This window comes from Manis pentadactyla, chromosome 3, assembly GCF_030020395.1.
Source record: "Manis pentadactyla isolate mManPen7 chromosome 3, mManPen7.hap1, whole genome shotgun sequence".
Classification (NCBI taxonomy): Eukaryota; Metazoa; Chordata; class Mammalia; order Pholidota; family Manidae; genus Manis; species Manis pentadactyla.
Genome location: NC_080021.1, coordinates 205021764 through 205042710, shown reverse-complemented (window position 1 = coordinate 205042710; position 20947 = coordinate 205021764). Strand labels below are relative to the sequence as shown.

The 20947-nt window shown below is 48.9% G+C and overlaps 1 protein-coding gene across 4 annotated transcripts in view; it reads left to right on the top strand.

Annotated features, from left to right (window-relative positions):
* Positions 1–5609: 5609 nt before the first annotated feature.
* The window catches only part of ASTN2 (astrotactin 2), an 821466-nt gene continuing 806128 nt past the window's right edge, over positions 5610–20947 (top strand). For all 4 annotated transcript variants that reach the window (XM_036915513.2, XM_057498978.1, XM_036915512.2 and 1 more), the window contains exon 1: positions 5610–6185. In XM_036915513.2, the coding sequence (XP_036771408.2) occupies positions 5747–6185 (439 nt within the window). In that variant the 5' untranslated portion in view covers positions 5610–5746. The remainder of the gene's footprint in view (positions 6186–20947) is intronic.

Genomic DNA, 20947 nt, shown 5'->3' with positions numbered 1-20947 from the left:
TACTATCACTGAGGACCTACTGTGTGCCAGAGAGCATGGTTGCTTCCATGTATACCTGCTGGCTCCTTCAACCTTCCCGTTACCCCACTTAAAGGAAAGGAAATTAAGGGTCAGAGAGGTTGTAAATTTCTAGAGATTAGTTGAGTAGTAAGTGGTGGCATGAAGAATTTGAGTTTACATTAAACAGTGGATTCTGATTCAAACAGATAGCAGTAATAAACATATTTACAGTGATTTATTTTTGGCACATGAACCATAAAAGGAAATGCTACAAGATTAGCCTTAATCTTGTTATTGATCCTATACCGACTGATGGAGCTGGACTCTGAATGCTTCGAGAGGCTGAGGGGTTCGCTGAGCTGAGACAAGGGACCATCTGCGGGAAGATAGCTGAAGCCAAGGGAAGGTAACAATATACTGAATGGTGAATGGAGGCAACATGCCACAGGGAGTGAGGCAGGATTCAAAGCACAACGTGATTTACAGAGAGGGCTATGATTGGAGCAAGAGAAAGCAAATGGTGGAGACTTGTGGGTTCCTAGAGGATTGATGGAAGACTGAGCTTAGATAGAGTGGAGATGGAGCAGGAGATAGCAAGCTCTTCCCCTGAACTCCTGAACTGGAGCTTGTGTTGTAGAGATCATCTTGAGGCTTAAAGAAAGACTGTTCTTTCTTTTTTTTAAGTAAAAAAAAAAAAAAAAAAAAGAAGACTTGAATCACAGAAATCTGGGGAGGGAGAAAATGGGGGCAAAAAGGAAGAAAGAAGGAAAGGGCAAAGGGAGGGACAGGTGGACAGAGGAAGGATTATGCATTCATTGTAGAAAACCAAAAAGATGATCTTTTTTCTTTATTGTAGGATTATCCTAGTGGCTGCTTTGATACCTGCCTTAGAGTTACGAGCCAATAAATATGCTGGCATTCACTGACAAAATACTTCATTTGTGTTTGTAGCCCATGCTAATCTGAGCACTAGCTCACGTTAACACAGTAGTATCCAAGACACATGTGGTCTTTGATCTCTTGGAGCTCCCAGTCTACTGCAGAAGACATATCAATAAAATACACTAGTAGGTGGACAGTTATTAAAGTATGTAATGAATGCAATTAAAAATATATGTGGAGATTTGAAAGGATATTACATGGAAGACAGAGAGGGGCTAGCTTAGACTGGGTGGTTAGCTACCTTAGGAAAAGTACTTTATTAGCTAAGACTTGTAAGTTAGTGGAAGACAGCAAGGTGAAGGCTGGAGGGAAACCTAGCCAGGTAGAAGGAAGAGCTGCTGTGAAAATACTGGGGCAGCAAGAACTTGGAACATTCTAGGACTAGAAAGGAGATAACATGGCTGCAACCGAATGGCGGTGGAGGGGATCTGGTTACATGAGATGAGAGGAAAGCAGTGAGTTAGGTATCAGGAGACCTTTGGATTTACTTATAACATTAATGAGAACCTAACATGGGCTAGACATTTTCACATGTATTATCTCATTTAGTCCCCATCATGACCCTGAGAAGTGGGTATTACTTTCCCCATTTCACAATTGAAAAATGAAGGGTCTAATAGGGGCATTATTAAGTGACTTGACCAGTAGGTAAATTGCAAAGAGGAGACCTAAATCAAAGTTGGTCAGCCTCTCCAAGCTTTGCTTTTCCAACTATCCTAGGCTGCTTTCAGTTACATGGTATAAATGGAAAGAATTTGTAAAAAAAAATCATAATAGAATATGGAGGAAGGGGTGGGGGAAGAAAGAGGGAAAATCTGTTACAAAACTACTTATAAAGGCAAATATGAAATATGAATGGTGAAGCAAGAGTAAGCACTGGCTGGAAGGATTGACGAGTTAGAATGAAAAAGAATTCCAGATCAGTGGAGTCAGAGACAGAGGCAGAAGGGACCCTAGAGGAGAATAATTTACATCAATAATGAAATATAACTAATTAAGTCAATAATGAAATAGAACTGAGTGAAGAAGAAAGTAGAAAGGAAGAGAGAAGCTGAGGGGACAGGAGTGGTGCCACTGGCCACAAACTAGGATATTGGTGTATAAGCAGGGAAGTCAGCATACTGGGAACAGGTGGGGAAGGCTTGGGGCAGGCCGTGCTGGGGCAGAGAAAGCAATGATTTAGGACTCAGGCAGGTTGTGTTCTACCGACTGCATGAACAAGGTCGAATTTCTTTGCCTCCCTGAGCCTCACATTCCACATCTGTCACATGGGTATAACAAGCCTTGCTGCAGATTTTACTGGGATCACACATTAAAGCAGCAGTTATAATTTGTTGAGCACATACTATGTTAAGTACTTTGCATAATTGTTTCTGAAGCCCCAGACCCACCAGAATGCAGGAATTGTTATTGTCATTCATTGATATATTACATAAAGTTTTTAAGTCTTAGAGTTGGCATTCAGAAATATGAGTTCTTTTCTTGTGGTCATTCCAGATTGGACAGTGCCTACTACATGAAGCTGGTCCTCCTCAAAATGACCAGCTAATTCCTTGCTTGCCTTTTCTTTATTGACTTCAAACCCTCCCTCCCTTCCTCACTGAACGTCTCCCGTTTCCAGTCATCAGCTTTGCCCCCCCTGCCCTCCATTTGTTTCTACCTTTTGTATCCTCAGTCAGGTATCTTAGTTGCAGGCAACAGATACCAAATCTGGATAATTTAAGCAGGAAGATAATTCAGTAATGTTAGATTACGTAGCATCTCCAAGAGGGCATGGGATCTAGGCTCACAGTCCATGAAGTCTAGAGCACTACTCCAAATCCCAGCACAGAACGGGCTGATTGGGACATTATTGTTGCAGCTGCAGTCGGGCATAAATAGGGCAATTCATATGCTTGACGCCAGTGACACCAGGCTCTGAGCACCGTCGTTAGAGCCATTTCCACTAGCAGTAAAACCTGAATGTAACTGCCCCAATTGTTGCCACTTTGGTCCCTAAGTGGGTTCTTCCTGATTGCAGCTTCCTTACCAGCAGCTGGGGAAAGCAAATCTCATTGGTGAATTCTGAGTCATGTGCCCAAGTCTGAGCTGCCCCGGAAACTGAGAAAGAATCTGGAAATTTTAGCCTCTTCATGAGAGGTGGGCTATGCCACAGAGAGTGAAACACCCTCTGGTGTAGGAAAGGGATTCATTTAGACACTGAGCGAGTTGCAAAGAATACCAAAAGCCAGCTTTAACTTGGTATGTCCACCTCCATGCTAAATCCTTCATGGCTCAACTCCAGTGCCACCTCCTCTGGGAAGTTTTCTTTGATTTCTCCAAGCATAAGTTTCAAAGCCTCTCATGAAAGTAGCGCATGCCTGTCTGCCTGCATCATATCTGAGATATTTCTGTCCTCACCGCTTTCCCCCACCCCCATGATTATAAGCCCTGTGTTTATCCATCTTTGCATCCCTGTATAATACCTGCTAGGAGTACATGGATATTTGGGGGTGAATGAATGAATGAAAGTTTTGGTCACATTTGACAGGCCTTTGTACCAGAGGTCCATGAAGGACTTGCACAGACTCTGCCTTACATAAGGGAGTCCTTTTTTCCTGGTGTGCACTTCTATAAATGGACTTTGTCAGCATATTTGAAGAAAGGGGCATAGAGAATCAGAAAGCCCCATTGCAGAGAATAGTGGCGGATTGTAAGGGTACAAAGGAGAGACTGAGGGAGGCAGAACGACATATTTTGGAGGAGTAAATGAACTGGAGCAGGCACCAGTTAGAGAGGCAGGAGACGATTTAGAATCAGATGACTTGAAAGGCCAGTTTCCACTCTCCTCCCCCTTGGGTTCACAGATTAGTACACTGAGACAGGAGGAGCATACCTTACACACCTCAGAGCTGACACAGACCCAGATGCACTCCTTCAGATGCACCTTTCCTGACAACTTTGACAGCTGGGCTTTCCAAGGTCACTGAGGACAGTGTGATTTAATGGAAACAGCCAAGGCTTTGGAGCCTGGGGTTCGGGTCTCAGCTCTTCTGCTCATTAGCTTTGTGACTTTGGGAAGTCCCTTCACTTCCCTGACCTCTTGATCTCAGTTTTTTCATCTGGGAAATGGGAACCATAATACCTGTCTCATTGGATTATGGTTGTGTATAAGAGCTAACATAGGTATATGTCTAGCACTTGGAGAATGCTTCATGCTGATTAAGTATGTTTAGGGTAGAGACCTTGCACTGTATGGTAGAGTGTGTATGTGTAAGGCAGAGACCTTAAACTGTATGATTAAGTCCAAGGTCATGAAACAGAGTTTGATTGTTCCTTCTTTTCAGTCCTCTGCCTTTATCCTAAGTCATAAAAAAGTAAATAAAATGTGATGGGAAAGGGTGGAAAAAGGCAGGTCATGTGAAAGGTTAAAGATAGAAAGGGGAAAAAAAGAGGCAGAAGAGAGAAGAGCTAAGAAGAGAAGTTAATGTACAGAGATGACCCAGAAGGTGCAGAGTAGGCAAGCAATACAGAGAGATGGGAAATGGCTCACAAATTATAGGAAGGAAGCATTTGTGAGATTAAAGTCAAGATGAGGAAGAATGAAATGAGTGGAGATGAAAGAGAGAGAAAAGAAGAAAAGGATGGGTGTGGAGAACAGGGGTCATCGAGCACTGGATCCTTGCAGAAGTGATGGCTCCCCAGAGGATCCGAGGTATGTGGGTCAGACAGTCAGCCCAAAGCCAAAGGCGGCCGCGTGTCCGAGCCCCTAGGTCGACGGCTCAGTTTGAAACCAGGGGAAGAAGGAGTGGGGGTGAAGAACTGGTGAACAGACCCCTCCTGTGGGAATGGGGAGAGGATGTAGGAGCCCGCGGGAGCCAGAAGCAGACAGAATAGTAGGTCCCTACCTCGCACCCTTTTCAGGAATTTCACACAAAGAGCAGGAGCAGCCAAGCAGATCTGCTCCAAGCAAGGAGTTGGGATCCAAAGGAAAAAAAAAAATGCATGAGTGGGCTGGCGTGCAGACGGCAGCTAGGGGACCGGAGCATCCTGGCCTGAGTCAGTTTTTTGGGGGGAGGGTGGCTAGAAAGTGGGGCTCAGAACCGTTCTTCCATTAGCATTAAGTGCAATCGCAGAGGCCTGGGTGCAGGATGGGGTCTTGGAGGTGAGAGAATAAATGAGTGAGTTGTGGGCAAATGAGCGGGGAGGGGCTGTGAGGCCACAAGGAATTATTTCAGGGACTAGAATAGGGTACCGCACTTGTCATTGGGCTTCTGGGCTGATAAAGTTAAGTCTTGACCATCCAGAGGCGCCCCCTACCCCCGAGAAGGCGGAGCCTGGAGTAAGGCTGGGCTAAGGCGCGCCCCCAGGTGCAGCCGGTGGGTTGAGCCAGGGGTGGGGTGAAGCTGGGCGAGCCGGGTTGAACCTGGGGGGCTGGGGAGTCGCGAGGGGTCCCTAAGTGTTAGGAATTTGGAGAGGGGTAGTGTGGCTAAAGAACATTGGGAGGGCGGCATTGTGGGATCCTGGGAAAGGAGAGGGGCGACGGGGATTTGCACGAGGCCGGGCGGAGCCTCCGAAACGCTCGGGGTCTGCGGGGGGAGCCAGAGAAGGGAGCGGGCGGCCGGGCCCCGGGAGGCGGCGCGGGGGGGCGGTCCAGGCCGATCAGGAGGCGGAGCCCGGAGCCGGGGGCTGCCGGAGAGCGGCTCCCGCGGCTCTTCGCTCGGGCGCCCCGGTTCGCCTCGGCGTCCGCCGCCGCCGCCGCCTGCTCTTCCTCCTCCGTCGCCGCGCCGCCGCCGCCGCTCGCAGCCCCGCAGCCCCTCCTGCCATGGCCGCCGCGGGCGCCCGGCGCGGCCCCGGCCCCGGCCCCAGCTCGAGGCTCCGGGAGCGGCTGAGGCGCGGCTTCCACCCGGCGCCGCCGCCGCTGCTGCTGTTCCTGTGCCTGCTGTCGCCGCGGCCGCTGCTGGCCGGCGCCACCGCCGCCGCCTCGCAGGAGCCCGACAGCCCGTGCCGGCTCAAGACCGTCACGGTGTCCACGCTGCCCGCGCTGCGGGAGAGCGACATCGGCTGGAGCGGCGCCCGCGCCGGGGCCGGGACTGGGACCGGGGCGGGAGCCGCCGCCGCCGCCGCCGCGTCCCCGGGCTCCGCGGGCTCCGCGGGCACCGCCGCCGAGACGCGCCTCCTGCTCTTTGTGCGTAACGAGCTGCCGGGGCGCATCGCGGTGCAGGACGACCTGGACAACACCGAGCTGCCCTTCTTCACCCTGGGTAAGGCTGGGAGCAGGCACCCGCGGATCCCGGGGCACCGGGCGCCGCTGAGTGAAGCCAGACGGGCGGGGGCGCCCTGGGGATCCCTGCCCCGGGCAGCCTCGAGCGGGGTTGGGAGAGGGCACCCGCGAGGCCCGGAGGGTGTACAGGTGGTCGGAAGGGAGAAGGGGCGGAGGTCCCGGAGAGCGCGCGGCGGGAGCCCGGGGGCGTGCCGGCACTCCCCCGGCGGGGACCCGTCCCTCCGTCTCTCAGGGCAGCCGGTCCGTCCCCGGCGCCGCGGAACCCAGAGGGCAGGGTGTGCTCGAGCTGGGGGCCCAGGCAGCGCCCCGCTCCGAGGCCGGGTCCTGTCCAGCCGCCCTCCGCTCCCCTCTGGGCAGGGCCGCTGGCCGCCCGCGGTTACCGTCCCCTCGCTCTCGCCTCCGAGTTGGGGGCTTTGCTCTTGCAGAGAGATTTTCAGCGCGCAGACGCTCCGTGTAGAAACGCCCGGCGCGCGTAAACTCGGTTTCCCTATAGATTGCGTGACCTTGGCCAAGTCCCTTCCGCTCCCTGGCCCTCAGTTCCGGCCGTCTGCGAAGTGGGGCTGGGGAGGATGAGTGATTATCCGAGTCTCCCTCCACTTCCGTTGTCGCATTCGCTTTCCACCCCCCCTCCCAGCCGAGAGCAGTTTTGTCGTCGTAGTTGCCTCGCTGGTCTAATAATATTAACTTAACGACAAGAGAGAAAAAGGGTAGTGGTGGGGGCTCAAGACGGAAAAGTTAATCAGAAAGTTGGCCCGCAGCTTGCTGCCCGGTGGTTCCCAGCGCCAGTCCCGGAGGAGCCGGCCCTTCGGGGGAGCTGTGGGAGGCGCGGCTGATTTCCCACCCGGGTAATTGATAGTTTAATTATCTCGGAGAGCGTTTACAAAAATGTTGTTTCCCCCTTAGCTCTCCCGCGCTCGCCGATCGCCCGCTCTCCCCTCCCCTCCTGGGGGCGCGGGGCGCGATTGGTTGTCGGAGTCTGGCCAACGACAGCGGCTGGGAGGCGCGGGGGGCTTGACGGAGACTCCCGCGCTCGTCTTTCGCGGATCGTGCCTTCCCCGGATGCGGCTCGGCTCGGGCACCGCGAGGGTGATGGGCCTTTGCGGTCAGCACCTCGGGATCCCCGCTTGGACCCCTGAGGTTAACTCTTTGCTTGCCCGAGAAGCCCCAAGGAGCAATCACTGGACTAGACTCCTCCGTGCTGGAAGCCATAATATTTTTTAAATGTGTTTTTGTGACTCTCCGCCCGTCCCCCAACACCACCAACCTTCCCTTTCATGCTGGCTGCCTCTGGAGATTTGAGCGAGTGCCAGGCCCACTCCTGGGCTGAGCTTGAGCTTCGGGTTTCTGGCCCCTGGGCTCTCCCCAGCTGGCTGTAACCTGAGTATGCTGAGCTTTCTGGGAGGCGTGAAGGGAGAGCGCCCTGCAGGTTCCCAGGGGACTTCCCGTGGCGGCGCGTCTGGCGTACTACACACACACAGACACACACATACACACAGAAACATGCACGCGCGCGGACACACATGCACACACCAGTAGCCCTTCCCACGTGCACCTGTGGGCCTGCGCATTTCCAAGGAAGGGGATGAGGGTGAAAATGGAGTTCCTAGGGCCAAAAACTAACCTTGGGCTCATGTCTAACTTGTACCTGCAACCCGGCAGGGAAGGGTCCTTCCTGAGACTCGGAGGGTGTCCCTTCACCCCTTCCAGTCTGACCCTTCAGTCTCTCTACTCCGGGATGTCCTGAGAGGTTGGAAGTGGGACTCCCCTTAAAGGGCTGTTGCAGTGAAAAGGGACGTTTTTGGGTATGGCATGACTTGGAAGGAGGACCCCAGAGCATTTGAATTCCCCAAGGATGTGGAGGAACCAGTGCGGTGCAGCTAGGTATGGAAGTTGCCCCTGAATTCCTGGAGCTGACGATCTCTGCCTTTTTAGACCTCGGCTTTCAAGAAGTAATGGGTGCCTGGGAGCCCAGGGCAAGCTGAGTGAGGAGCTGTAAGTCTCAAATCCTCCAGGAACGGTGCTTCAGCTAGAGAGTCTCCTGGCGCCCTCTGCTTGGAGCCACCTGCCTCCTCTGACGCACGCGGCAGAGCCTGTAGGCTGGGGACTGCCTGCCGTGGAGTGGCAGGGTGCTGTCCTTCTTGGCAGCTCTGAGTCCTTTGGATGCATGTGGGGAATTGTGTTCCCGCCTCCTCCTCCTCCCCCCAGGGCCCTGGACTGGCAGCTCAAGGCGCTCCCGCGGGGGGATTTGGCTAGCGAGGTAGTCACCATATGGCCGAGTATAGCAGGAGCTGTGTAGGGAGACGTGGGCTTTTTATTTGTGTTGGTCTTCCGCTGTTTGCATGTAAACACGGAGTGCACAAAGAGCTCTGGGAGGGCCAGGCTGGCTGGAAATGAAGGTTTGGAGGGTGGGGAACTATGAGTCATTTATGGCCATATCTGTCCCAGGCAGGGTCCAGAGGCAACCCGATTCCATCATCCCATCCCAGACCTTTGAAACATCCTTGCCTACTGTTTGTCTCCTGTGCATTGGGAGACTTTCCTACTAGCTCACCACTTCAGGGGATTTGTTGATGGCAAATGCCAAATCCCACCAACAGTGGGGTGCATGGAGCCACCACTAGGGGGGGGTGGTATCTGCCAAAGCCCTCGGGCTTCGCTTTGGACTGTGGGCCCAGGGTTGGTGGTGGTAAAATGTTGTTGCGCTGAAGGGGGTGAACAAACAATAAAAAGTAGAATTCCCATTTTACTCAAAGGTCAGCTAGGGGACCTTACGTCTACTTTGCAAACACTGCCTACCATCACCACTCACCAAAGCTCCCTCCATACCTGGCCCTGCCTCCCTCCATTTTGCCTCTCTTATTTGAGTTATTGGCTCTGTTATTGGTAACGCTCAGGTTTAGGAGTCTTTTCTTCAGGCCTTTTCCTCTTCGTTTTTCTTCTCTCCCCATCATGCCCCAGCCTGCTTTATGTATCCTGAGATCCCTCGGAGGTGAAGTGCCCTCCAGATTTCTATCTCAGGGCCTCATCTTTAGAATCTGATTATGTCAGTGGCACTGACATAGTGAATTTCCTTGAACGTGCTCAAGGAATAGCAAATAGTTAATTGAATCCTTAATGTGGTGCTAAGAGCTTTACACTTGCCTTTATTGTGAATTCACGTAAAATACATGGAATGGGCACTGGTGTTATTCCCATTTTATGAATTAGGAAGCATTCTTAGGTCAAATACCTAGTCCAAGATCACACTGTGAATAAATGGAAGACCTGGAACTGGAATCTCATTCTACTAGACACCTGCATTCTTGGTAAATGCTAAGTAGGCACCTGAGCCAAATCTGCGTGGAGGGGCTGGTTACATTTATGTAGGGTATGGTTCAGGGTCCTGGAGAGAAATAATAACTATCGTCAACATGATAGGAACCTTTCTCACAGGAACTTCAGCTACATTGATGCACAGAAATATGAGAGTTTGAACATGAAGCCTGACTTAAATGACCTCCAATGACCCTGCCAGCTCAAAGTGCCATGACTCACGGAGTGTCAAGCATTGTATCTAATGGTGCCAATGAGTGATGGAGATGACATGTTCTGAAACATCAGGGAGGGATGACATCTCTATAGACTCAGAGAAGGCTGGGCACACTTCCTGGGTAGGTAAAAAGCTCAGGAGGCCTTGGAAGGTGGGCTGGAGGAGAAGTTGGGGGCTTTGGTACAGCGTGGGAATGTACTGTTGGTGGGGATCTGGAGATCTGAGCTGTGGCCCACTGTGATCTTGAACAAACCATTTATCCCCAGAGTTTCAGTTTTTTGTACTGTAATATGAGTGGGTGGATGAGCCCTAAAATAATCCTTCTGTGTGAAGATTCTATGAACTTGAAGTGCCCTGATGTGCTCTGTTACTCTGACTAGCTCCCCTTGCTTCTCACTCTCTCCTTTCCTTTGCCAGTAACACGGGAGTGTTGGGAAGGAGCAAGTGAAAAGAAATAATTTGAATAGGAGCAACTTCCAGGGCAGGGCTTCTGAGGTGAACCCACAAATCACCCAGTCCTCATCTGCCCCTAGGCAGCCCCAGTGTCTGCTAGTGGATTTAGCTTTCATGCCCACAGGTGGGGAAATGGCACCCTTCTTCCTGTACTTCATAGTGGCCAGTCTGGACTGTTTACCACCAGCCTCGGTTTGGCAAAAGGGGGAAAAAGAGATAAAATTGAGTGACCACTCACTGTCAGTATTTCCTACTAATTTGCCTTGTCATTAATCACATGGGTGAGGAGTGTGCTCTGTGTTTGGGGGAGGGCTGTGAAGAAGGAGAAATCATCTGGTAGTAAGTCTTTAAATGCACCCACATGAGTAGATCTGGCAGTGTCCTGAAGGTCTGTCCCCAAAGGATGCTTTGTGCATGACGATGATTGGTCTAGGTGGAAGACAGAGGCAGGTCAAAATGCTAACTTGGTCAAGTCTGCAAAGATTTCTTAAAATACAGACAAAAGTGGGTATCAAAAAAGAAAAGCCTCTTGAAGGAGTGAGGAACCAGGGACCAGGTCAGAAGTGTTGCTTGAAGCTGGAAGTTTAGCCGGAAAGAACAGTCCACAGTGGGCTGGGGGAGCTTCCTTCAAATGTCAATAGGAAGTGAAGAAAGTTCTTTTTTCTGTCTTGTTCAAAGGGTACAAATACTAAGGGATACAGTTCAACCCCACAGGAGGCTGTGTCCCAGGGTGCTCTCCCACACCTGGCATTCTGACCCTAATGATGATAGGATCCACTTCAGATCTACCCTGCTAAAAATGTTTATGTATGCTATTTAGTATTGTTAACTATAGACACAATGTTGTACAGTCAATCTCTAGAACTTAACCATCTTGAAAAACTGAAACTGTATACCAACTGAATAGCAATTCCCCCTTCCTCCTACCATAGAGTCATCTTTGATTGTTTTGATCTCTTGGCTAGCCTTTAGCAGAGACTATACCACTATTTAGCAGGAATTTGGAGAAAGGACCCGCCCCCTGGGAGATGTTGAGGCTATCTGCCGTTTTTGGTTCCTGGTTTGATTCTGAAGGTTGATGCCAGTTATTAAGAAGGAGGAGAAAAAAACAGATACAAATAGTAGTAATCTGGGTCTTCTGAAGGGATTTCTGACTACAGAATTTTCTTTGAAGTCAATTTCAGGATGCTTTTCCTCTGTATGGGTGAGAGAGAGAGATTCTAGGGTGGATAAGATGATGAATTTGATGCCTTCAAACAAAGCTAGGTTTTAAAAAATGTTATTTCCTCATTGAACACCAGGTACCTTATCACTAAATGAAGTATTCCAGAAACACTCAGACTTCAAGGTCCCATCCTGCTGTGATGGTCCAGGTTTCTGGGATCTTGTAAGTAAGGGTCACGGGGTGGGGGGTGTTCAGTGGTCTCTGATCTGAATCTTTCTCCCCTTTCCACTCACTTCCCTCACTCCATCAGAAATCTGAGGAAATCTACTTAATAATCAGGGCAGAGAGAGATGTATTGTCTGCCCTCAAAAAGTACTCTGTTACTAAGAAGGTAACGGGGAGGGAGAGAGGAGGGTTCTCAGCTGTGTCAGAGAGGCTCACATTCAGTCAAGGTCAACCGGGTTTGTTGTTTCTGGGGTCAGTGACATCAGCCAAGACAGCACGGCTCTGTAAGCTTTGGTCTGACCCAGGGTTTGATCATTTTCCTGAACTGGGCCCTCAGCCTGCAAGATCTTTCTGTAATTGTAATTTACAGCAAATTCAGCAGTAGGTTTGACAAAGCCTCTGGCAGACAAAGCCTCCTGCTTCTCAGTTTGCTTTGTGGTAAACTAGGCCTTGGCTGCCATAGGCCAGTGTGAGCACGTGTACTGTGGGGAGAGAAGGATGGAGGGTGGTAATGACTTTTTTGGGTGAAGTCATGAAAGCCCTGGCTGAGACCGTGAATGCTGTGCATTGAATCCATGCCTTCCCTTTTATATGGTAACATGAAGGCCCAGACAAGGGAAGAAGCCTACTTAAGAACCAGCAGTTCAAACTAAAGCCAGGGGTCTTGAATCCCACTCCGTGCTTCTTTCTATCACATTGTACCTCCAAGTCATGGCTCTGGGTTTAAACACATTTCAGTGTCTGCAAGTTGGTTGAATATCACATAATGGACCACTTTCTCCTCCTCTCCCTGAAAAAGGGAAAACAAACAAACAAATGAAAAGACCCTTAAAAACAAAAACCTAAGGAGAAAAATATCCCTAGGGAAATTGAATTTGTTCTTCTGCCCAAGTCCCCAGCTGGTTGGCTCCAATTTCTCTGGAGAACCTGAGCGGATGGGTTTTGTTCTGAGTGGGGAGAAAGCCTCGTTGCTTTCACATTAGCTGTTTTTGGGGGTGAGCAGAAGCAGCCTGCTCTTTTCCAGGAAAAGAAAGGAGTCATTTTTAACCTTGAGGTGGAGCAGCGTTACAGGATGCTTCTTTTTCAGAGCTACTACTTTCCCAAGTTCTCATACTGACCAGCTAGTGGCAACAGAAGATTAACATTAGCGAAAGAGAGCTGTTTTTCCTTTCCTGCCAGCAGAGCCTGCATCCTTTCTGCCCCAGAAGGAGGCGGGCAGCAGCGCTTGGCAGGACTTGCTCTATTCTCCATCGCCCGTGCTCTCCTTGCCTGGCTCTTTGCTGCTGTCTGTCATTCTTTCGGACAACAGCCCCTATAAATAATTCCCTTTGGATTGGAAAGTGGGGTGGGTGGTGACTGCACAGTGGGAGATTCAGGACTGAAACATTGGTAGCTTCGTTGCTGGCTCGCTAGAACATACAAGCAGTCTAGTCTGTGTGTCAAAAATTGACAAGTCTGTTGTATGTTGTACAGTGTTAGGGTTTTTAACCTGCAAGACTGTGTCTCCTTCTACACTGTCACAGCGCCTAGCAGGCTCAGCACTTCTTTCAACTACGATTTCAGCGGTAAACTCACTGGTCTATCTGCCTCTAGTCTTATCCTCTCTAATCCATCGTCTATACTTGTAGACAGGGTGATTTCATTAAAAGCTCAAATCTGATCAGGGCTATCCTCTCCTAAAGCACTTCACTGGTTCCCCATAGCTCTTAGTGTGAAGTTAAAGCTCTTTATTGCGGCACAAGGTCCATGATCAGACTCTGCCTAACTGTCCTATGCTAAGAACCCTTCCTTCTTGTTCTGTAGTTCTGCCCTACCACGCCCTGGGAAAATTCCTTCTTAACCCTTCAAGACTGAATTCAGATGTCAGCTTATCTTTGAAGGCTCTCCTGACGTCTTCACACTGGAATTGAACACTCTGGGCCTTGGGACCACTGTCAATATAAAGACTGCTATAACATTCTAGTCCCTTAAGAACTATCGAGCACCTACTATGTGCTATGCACTGGTCTAGGTGCTTAGGGTACATTGTAGAACAAGTGAGGGAGTGGGGTTGGGGGGGAGAGAGAGAAAGAGAGTGGTGGGGAGAGAATGATAACAACACGCATAAAAAAAAGAAATTAATGTAGTATGTAAGAAGATGATAAGTTCTGTGAAAAAATAAAAGGAAAAACATAAAACAGAATTTTTTTGAAGTGGGTTATCTGTTTTAATACTGAATTGGGTAGAGGGAGATGAACTTATTAAGAAAATAGAATTAGAACCAAGACTTGAAGGCAGTGAAGGAGGCAGCCAAACAGACATCTAAGAGAGACCATTCTGGGCAGAAAACCATTCAAACCAAGACCTGGCTGGAGGACACCTGGAATGCTCAGTGGCAGCAAGAAGACCGGCATGGCTGCAGTAGAGTGAGAAGGGGGGCGGGCAGGCCGGCAGAGGAAACGGGGACTCACAGAGGGCCATACATATTCCAAAGAGTTACTCAGGCAGCTCTGAGTAGGGGAGCAAAGATGGAGGCAGGAAGGCTATAGGAATCTCTTCAGGTGAGAGGCAGTAGAGGAAAAGGATGGCAAAACGTACACATCCGTGTTTCTTTGTCTTGAGCTACTTGCCAGTGAGCAGAGGACATACCCCCTTCATCTCTAAGTCTGCAGATTTAGTCTGTGCTTGGCACATCCTGGGTGTTCAGCAGATCTTCGATGGCTAGAACCCTGGGTGTGCAATGTCTCATCCCCAGAATCCGTACTGGGCAAAACCGGAGAAGTCTTAAAATTCCATTCGTCAGTTAAGGTGGAGGTGGAATGCCACCTCTTCCATAAAGTCCTCCCTCTTCTGAAATCCCATAGCTATTTCCTCTACCTTCTCTAGCTCCTTATTATTCTGGGGTACTATAGGATGAGTAATGAGGCCAGTTTGATTAGAGGAAAGAGTGTTGAGTTCAAGGAAGACCTTCCCTTGAGAATTATGGAAGTCCCATAAGGGATTAGAAGCTTTGCATCAGGGCGCACAGAGAGGCATGGACTGTTTGGGGGGAAATGAATCACCATGGTTCTGGGATCACCAAACGTTCTAAATGGTAAGAATTTAGAACATTATTGGTACAAAACCCTTCTATAGAAAGATGGGGAAGTTGAGGCCACTGTAGCAAGTCAGTGGTGGAACAGGAGCTAGATCCCAGTCTGCTGGCTCCTAGTCTGATGTGTCTCCCTCCCACTTGAGGGAAGGGCAGCTGGACCACAGGGGTGGGAGGAGCTGGTGGTCCAAACTGTCATTCTGGCATGAGGTATGGCATGTCATTCTAGCATTGAGAAAACATTTAGTGAGCATTTACTGTGCCCCAGATGTGGCTACATCTGTCATCTCATATCATCCTTTCTACAGTGCTGAAAGAGACAGCTGGGACAGCTGGGACTCATCCCATGTTAGAGGTGAGCACTGAGGTTCAGAGGAGTTAAGGAACATACCCAAGATCACACAGCTATTGTAGGGCTGAGCTGGGTCCACACCCAGGTCTGCCTGGTTGCAGACCTGGTCTGCACTGCACAGCACCAGGAGTGTTCTTGAGTTTTCATCTCTTTGGGACCTCTTTTACTTTTTATCTCTTCCTCTTCTCATTAGCAAGAAGTTGCAAATGTTTCCTATATAGGAACTTCAAGCATGACAGCCTCCCGGGCCTGAGGGACTGAATACCTTGTTTCTGTGCTGCCAGGGGCTGACTCAGCATCTCCCCAGGCCCTGCTGCTTCATGCTGGTTTGCCCGGAGAGCATGAGGACGTGCTTCATTTTCTCTAGATGCTACACATTACCCTGGACTACTCTGCTCGCAAATTCCTACCTGTCTGTGCCTTCTCGGCTCTCTTTCACTGCTTCTTTCTCCCTCCTTCTCTCTTCACTTTTCTCTCTGTCAGTGCTTAGGGAATTCCCACCGTGTGCTAGGCGGAGTGTCATACCAGGAGACTTGTTACCTGGTCCTGCCGTGAACTTAGAGAAGCTCTACATGCCCTTTCTAGAAATTGCCAGGACGTCTGCTCTCTGAAATACAGCTCGTATTTGACTAGAGGCACTAATGGTCATTCCTCCTTGCCACCCCACGTTGAGTTGAGTTTTGTCCACCTAGTGCTTCTTAGAAGCATTGTGCAGTTTTTAGGTTCCCAACCTTGGAAAGGGAATTTGTACTGTGTAATCTATACACATGAGACACATATGTAATAATATGTGATGTTTATGCACATTATAATGCTGTAAAAATCCAAATAAATAGTGTATACTTCTAGAATATTAGAACTGGGTAAAATAATGCCTTTGAGATTCAGCCCTACTTCTCACTTACCTAGCAAAGAGAAGTACATTTTCCAAAGTTCCGCAGCTAGTCCGCAGCAAAATCCAGTTTCTAGTGCAGCTCCTCTGACTGAGAGGCAGTGTGTGGGGTGGAACGGGTACCAGCTCTGAAGACTGAAAGCTCTACGACCGAATCCTGGATGCACTACTTCCTAACTGTAGACTTCTGTATGCCACCTCTCTGAGCCTCTATTTCTCCATCAGGAAAGTGAAGATAGCATAATTGCCTCTCTTGAGGTGCTATGATCATTATCTTTAGAGATCCCTCCAAAACAAATTTTAGTCAGTGCCCAGCGCCGTGCTCAAGTTTTACTCACACTAAGCCATATGATTTATGGAGCTAGTGTGAGCATAGTGTGAGTCTGGCACAGTTTGAGCTCCATGCCTCTTAGCCACCTGGAATCCTTTTTTTGGAAGGAGGTGGAGATATGAATAAATAATGAATGCAAATTCCCTTTCTCTTTCCCCCCTTTCCACTCCAGCATGCTTATACCTTCCCCTCCAACCCCCCTCCCCCCTCCAGCAAGGCAAAAAAAGGATGAAATTGACCATTGATCTCTGCTCCTTCTCTAGGAGCAGGGGAAGCGGGGAATTCCGGGGTTGTCTGAGGACAGTTTGAACAGAGAAGTTCTCAGAGGCTGAGTCTCAGGCAGGTGGGTGCTGGGGGAGGCAGCCGGCACAGAATCTTCTCCCTTCTGGTGGCTGGCTGACAAAGCCTTGCTCTCAGGCACCCAGGGAAGTCACGAGTGGCTTTGCAAGCAGCCGAAAAGGGAAGGAACATTTCCATTAGCAGAATCAGCAGTAAAGAGATTTCCAGTCACAGTAATAGCTGCATTTGGGGGAATCATTTCAGTGGTGGCTGTGGGCGGAGGAGGGAAGGAGGCGGGGCGGCAAGGAAAGGCGGGGAGACGCCTGGTCTGCTTGCACTTAGCCCAGAGAAGGATGGGAACCAGGTGCCAGACGCAGAGTGACTATTTGGGAGCCAGGCTGGTCATTGGACAGGCATTCTGGACCTCCTACTTTCCTCAAATGGACAGAGCCCCATTGCCAGGAGTCCCCCCAGGAAGGTGCACCCTCATTCTCTGCTGCCTGTGGTTGGATTATCTCAGTCACTCTTTCCCAGACTGCAGAGCTAGTTACAACTGCCTAGCCTCCTGGGATTTGTAGGTGGGAAAGCTCCCAGTTACCAAGCTGTATTGATCCTAGTTCTCCCTAAAGTTAGCTTCTCATTAGAATCACCTTAGAACCCAGGTTCTCACTTGCAGGCCTGCTGAGGCTCTCGGGGAGGGCCTGGAAATCTAACTGAACAAGCATACCAGCTCCTTGGTGTGTGCCTGTAGCACCTGCATGAAGTGGCCCCTGTGTACCTCTTCAGCCTGGCCCCCTGACATTCCCGGTCACACCCGAGGCTCTAGCCTTACTGAAAACTTGCAGATTTCTGAGGGCACCAGGCATATTCCCCTCACCTGACCCCAGAAAGGAACTGGAAGTGGTGTCTCTGCTCTTCTATCCCTGAGTCACCTGGCCAACTCCTAGCCTTAGCTCAGTTATACCTCCTCTGAGGAACCTTCTCTTTCTCCTCCAAGGCTTAGACAGTTTGTTTTTTCCCTGAATGCTCATATCACCCTGGTAGGGTTGCCATGTTTCATGAATAAAAATAAATGCAAAAAATAAAAGACAGGATGCCCAGTTAAACTTAAATTTCAGACAATGAATACATGCTTAGCATAACTGTGTCCCATACAATATTTGGAATATAATCACACTAGAAATTACTCTCTGATTATCAGACACTCAAATTTAACTGGGCGTCCTGTGTTTTATCTGTCACTCCACAGGGAGCCGGTGTCTCCCTCTGTCCTGTCAGGGACCACACACCACTCGGTGAGTGATTTGCCCCGCACACCACGTGATTTGCTCCTCACACCTCATCCACCTTAGGAAATCAGACTACCATTCACCCAGTTATTCAAGTGAAGGAGTCATTTTTGATATTTCCTTTCCCTTGCCTCTCTCATTCTTTCAATCAGCCAACCCTGTGGTTTTACTTCTCAAAATTATTCACTTCTCATAATTTCCTATTGTCACTCCCTTCATCCAAGCCACCATCCTTTCTCACTTGCGCTATTATATCAATATCCTAAGTAGTCTTCCCGCGGCCCTCCATCCCTATCCTTCCTTTATACCATACCACATGCAGCATGTGGCTGAGTCCAGCTCGCTGCCTGCTCTTGTACAGCCTGTAATCCTATTTACGTGTCTAAATCATTGAAAAGATAAAAGAAAAAATCAAAAGAACACTATTTCATGATGTGTGACAATTATATGAAATTCAAGTGTCAGTGTCTACATAATGATTTATTGGAGCACAGTCACATTCATACACTCACGCCTGTACTGTCTGTGGTGGCTTTCGCTTTGTAACAGCAGAGCTGAAGAGTAGTGACAATGAGCATCTGGCTGGCGAAGCTTAAAATATTTATGAACTGTCCTTTTACAGAAAAAGTTTGCCAAACCTGCTGTATACAGAAGCGACAGTCATCTTTTCTAAAAAGCAAATAGATTTTGCCATGCTCCTGTTTAAAATCTTTGTTTCTCATTGCTCTTAAGATAAAATCCGAGTTCCTTTTCAGAGTCTAGAAAAATCCTTAAAATCTTGCCCTTCTCTCTGAGTCCATCTTTCATTTTCTCCCTTGCTCACAAAATTCCACTGTCACCTCCTCCGAGGAGTCTTCCCTGGCCAGAGCAGCGCCCTGGTTCGCCCTCTCCCATAGCTTACCATTTCCCTTATTTTAAGGACCTTTATCCGACAGCTCCTTGAAGGTAGGGCATGTGTCTTTTCCATCTTTGCCTCTCTGAACTAGTGCCAAGCACAACACACAGTAGGTGCTGAGTGGATATTTCCAGACCAAATGAATGAACACGGGTGGGAATAGGGGTGATCATTTGCGAACACCTCCCTTAGAGGATACTCCCCTCATCAGGTTGTCGTGTTGTTTATTGGGATCTTGCAATGAGGATTCTAAGAGCTGAAGTTTGCAGGGCTTGGAGAGCAGGGCCTGCCACTCAGCAAATAGAGGCAGCTACCTCTGCCTTTGTTACATAAGCAGAAACAAATAGGCCTGTACTTCAATCCTTGGGCCCTGCCCCCTCCCCACTTTCTTTGTGGTTGGAAGGAATTCAGAGCAATTCAAAGTAATCCTGTGAGTAAAGACCTCATGGAACTAGGTGGCAGGATAACCTGGTGGCCCTGACCAGGTGCAAGGAGTCCTGGGGATTGGTCCCAGTTCTGCTGAGTGTCTGTGGTCAGTCCCTTTCATGTCCTGGGTTTTCCCCATTTCTGATGTGATGAGATTAAACCTGATTTGTGAGGTTCTGCTCAGCCCCCACAGCTCAGCAGGACCCCAGGGAGAGAAGGGTCCCATCTAGCAGCTTCTGAGTCTGGAAGCTCAGCAGGCAGGATAAGCAGGCTCCCTCCCTTCCTTCCATCCACTCTGCATCCTCTCTGGGCCCTCTGAAGATCAAACCCTCAGCTCCAAACCCAGGTGCAACTCAAATTTTTGAGTCCAGTCTCATACTGATTTGTCAGGGAACCTTCTTCAATTACTTTCTCTCTAGCCTCCCCCAGGGAGGAAGACTGGAGAATCTGACCATCCAAAGTAGCCAATTAGCTGTCCGCCAGTAGCAGAACTCCTTTGGTCCCTCCCACCCATCTGTCTTTGCTCTCCACTCTATTCCGCTGGCCTTTCTAAATCACCTCTCTAAGCTGCAGAGGCCTCGAGGGAATTACCCTCTCCCCACAACTGCCCCTGTCACTTGCCTCCCTGCTCCTAGCCAGGGAGCAGAACGCCAGCCCTCTCCCCAAAGGGACAGCTGGTGGGAAGGCTGGTGGCTGAGAAAAGGCAGCTGCAAACCTTAGAAAACCAAACGGCCTTCTCAAATCTGCTACATACCAAACTGTGCCAGATTGGGAGGCACATCATGGATTCTAGTCCTGTTTCTGCCATTCACTTGCTATATGACCTCAGTTAAATGACAGTTCCTCTTGTGACCTCAGATAAGATTAAGTGCACATTGTCAGAGCCAGGAAGCTGGGGCTGCTTAGGGTAATTCTTGAGAGAGGAGAAAATTTCCATCTTGCCTGCTACTGGACTTCCAGGTGTCTAGAGCTGTGCCCATCATAGGTGGCAACTCAATAAATATTTGTTGAATGAAGGAATGAATAAATGGAAAATACATGTACTCAGACATTGCAAATCAGCAGTTTAGTCACATCTTCAGGTCCCTTCTCAATGCAATGCCCTCATAGGTCCATGCCATCAACTGGGGTTTGCTTGGGAGGTGAATTCTGTTCTCATTCCCTAGATTAAACCAGTTCTCCTAAAATCCCTGGTTCACCTCAACCTTCCCTCACCTGGGGCTAAGCCCATTTTGTTATTATTCAGTGGTTCTCCCATCCACGGCCCTGTGCTGAGGTCCTGGGGGCACAGAAATGCAGGTTGTTCACAGTCTGTTGGGGTAATACCATTTCTACTTTGTGATTTAAAAAAAAAACTGCTCATGGGTATTTCGAGTCATCTCCGTATTACGGATGAAGACATGGTCATTCAGAGAGATAAGTCAGTTGCACGAGATTGCATTATCAATGGGATAAGCTGTATTTATTTTTAAAAGTTATCTTTATATCACTGTCATGAATGGAACACCAGAATAACTTGCTATAAATAGAAGATAGCCTGTAAAAGTATGTAACCACTGAAGTAAATATATATAGATATATGTCAGTATTTACTTCAATAGTCATATATATTTGTTATATACGTATATATATTCACATGCTACCTAAATTTATCCCTCATACAACACTTCAGAAACACATTTATCTAGTCCAACCACTGAGACAAAAAGATGTTGGTTTAAAATTTGAATTTTGCTCACTTAATTGTCAGGTTTCCTCTAGTATATGCATTCAAAAATATCTTTCTTGCTTCATAGCTACTCCCCATTTTTCAAGATCTAACTTGTATGTACTTGC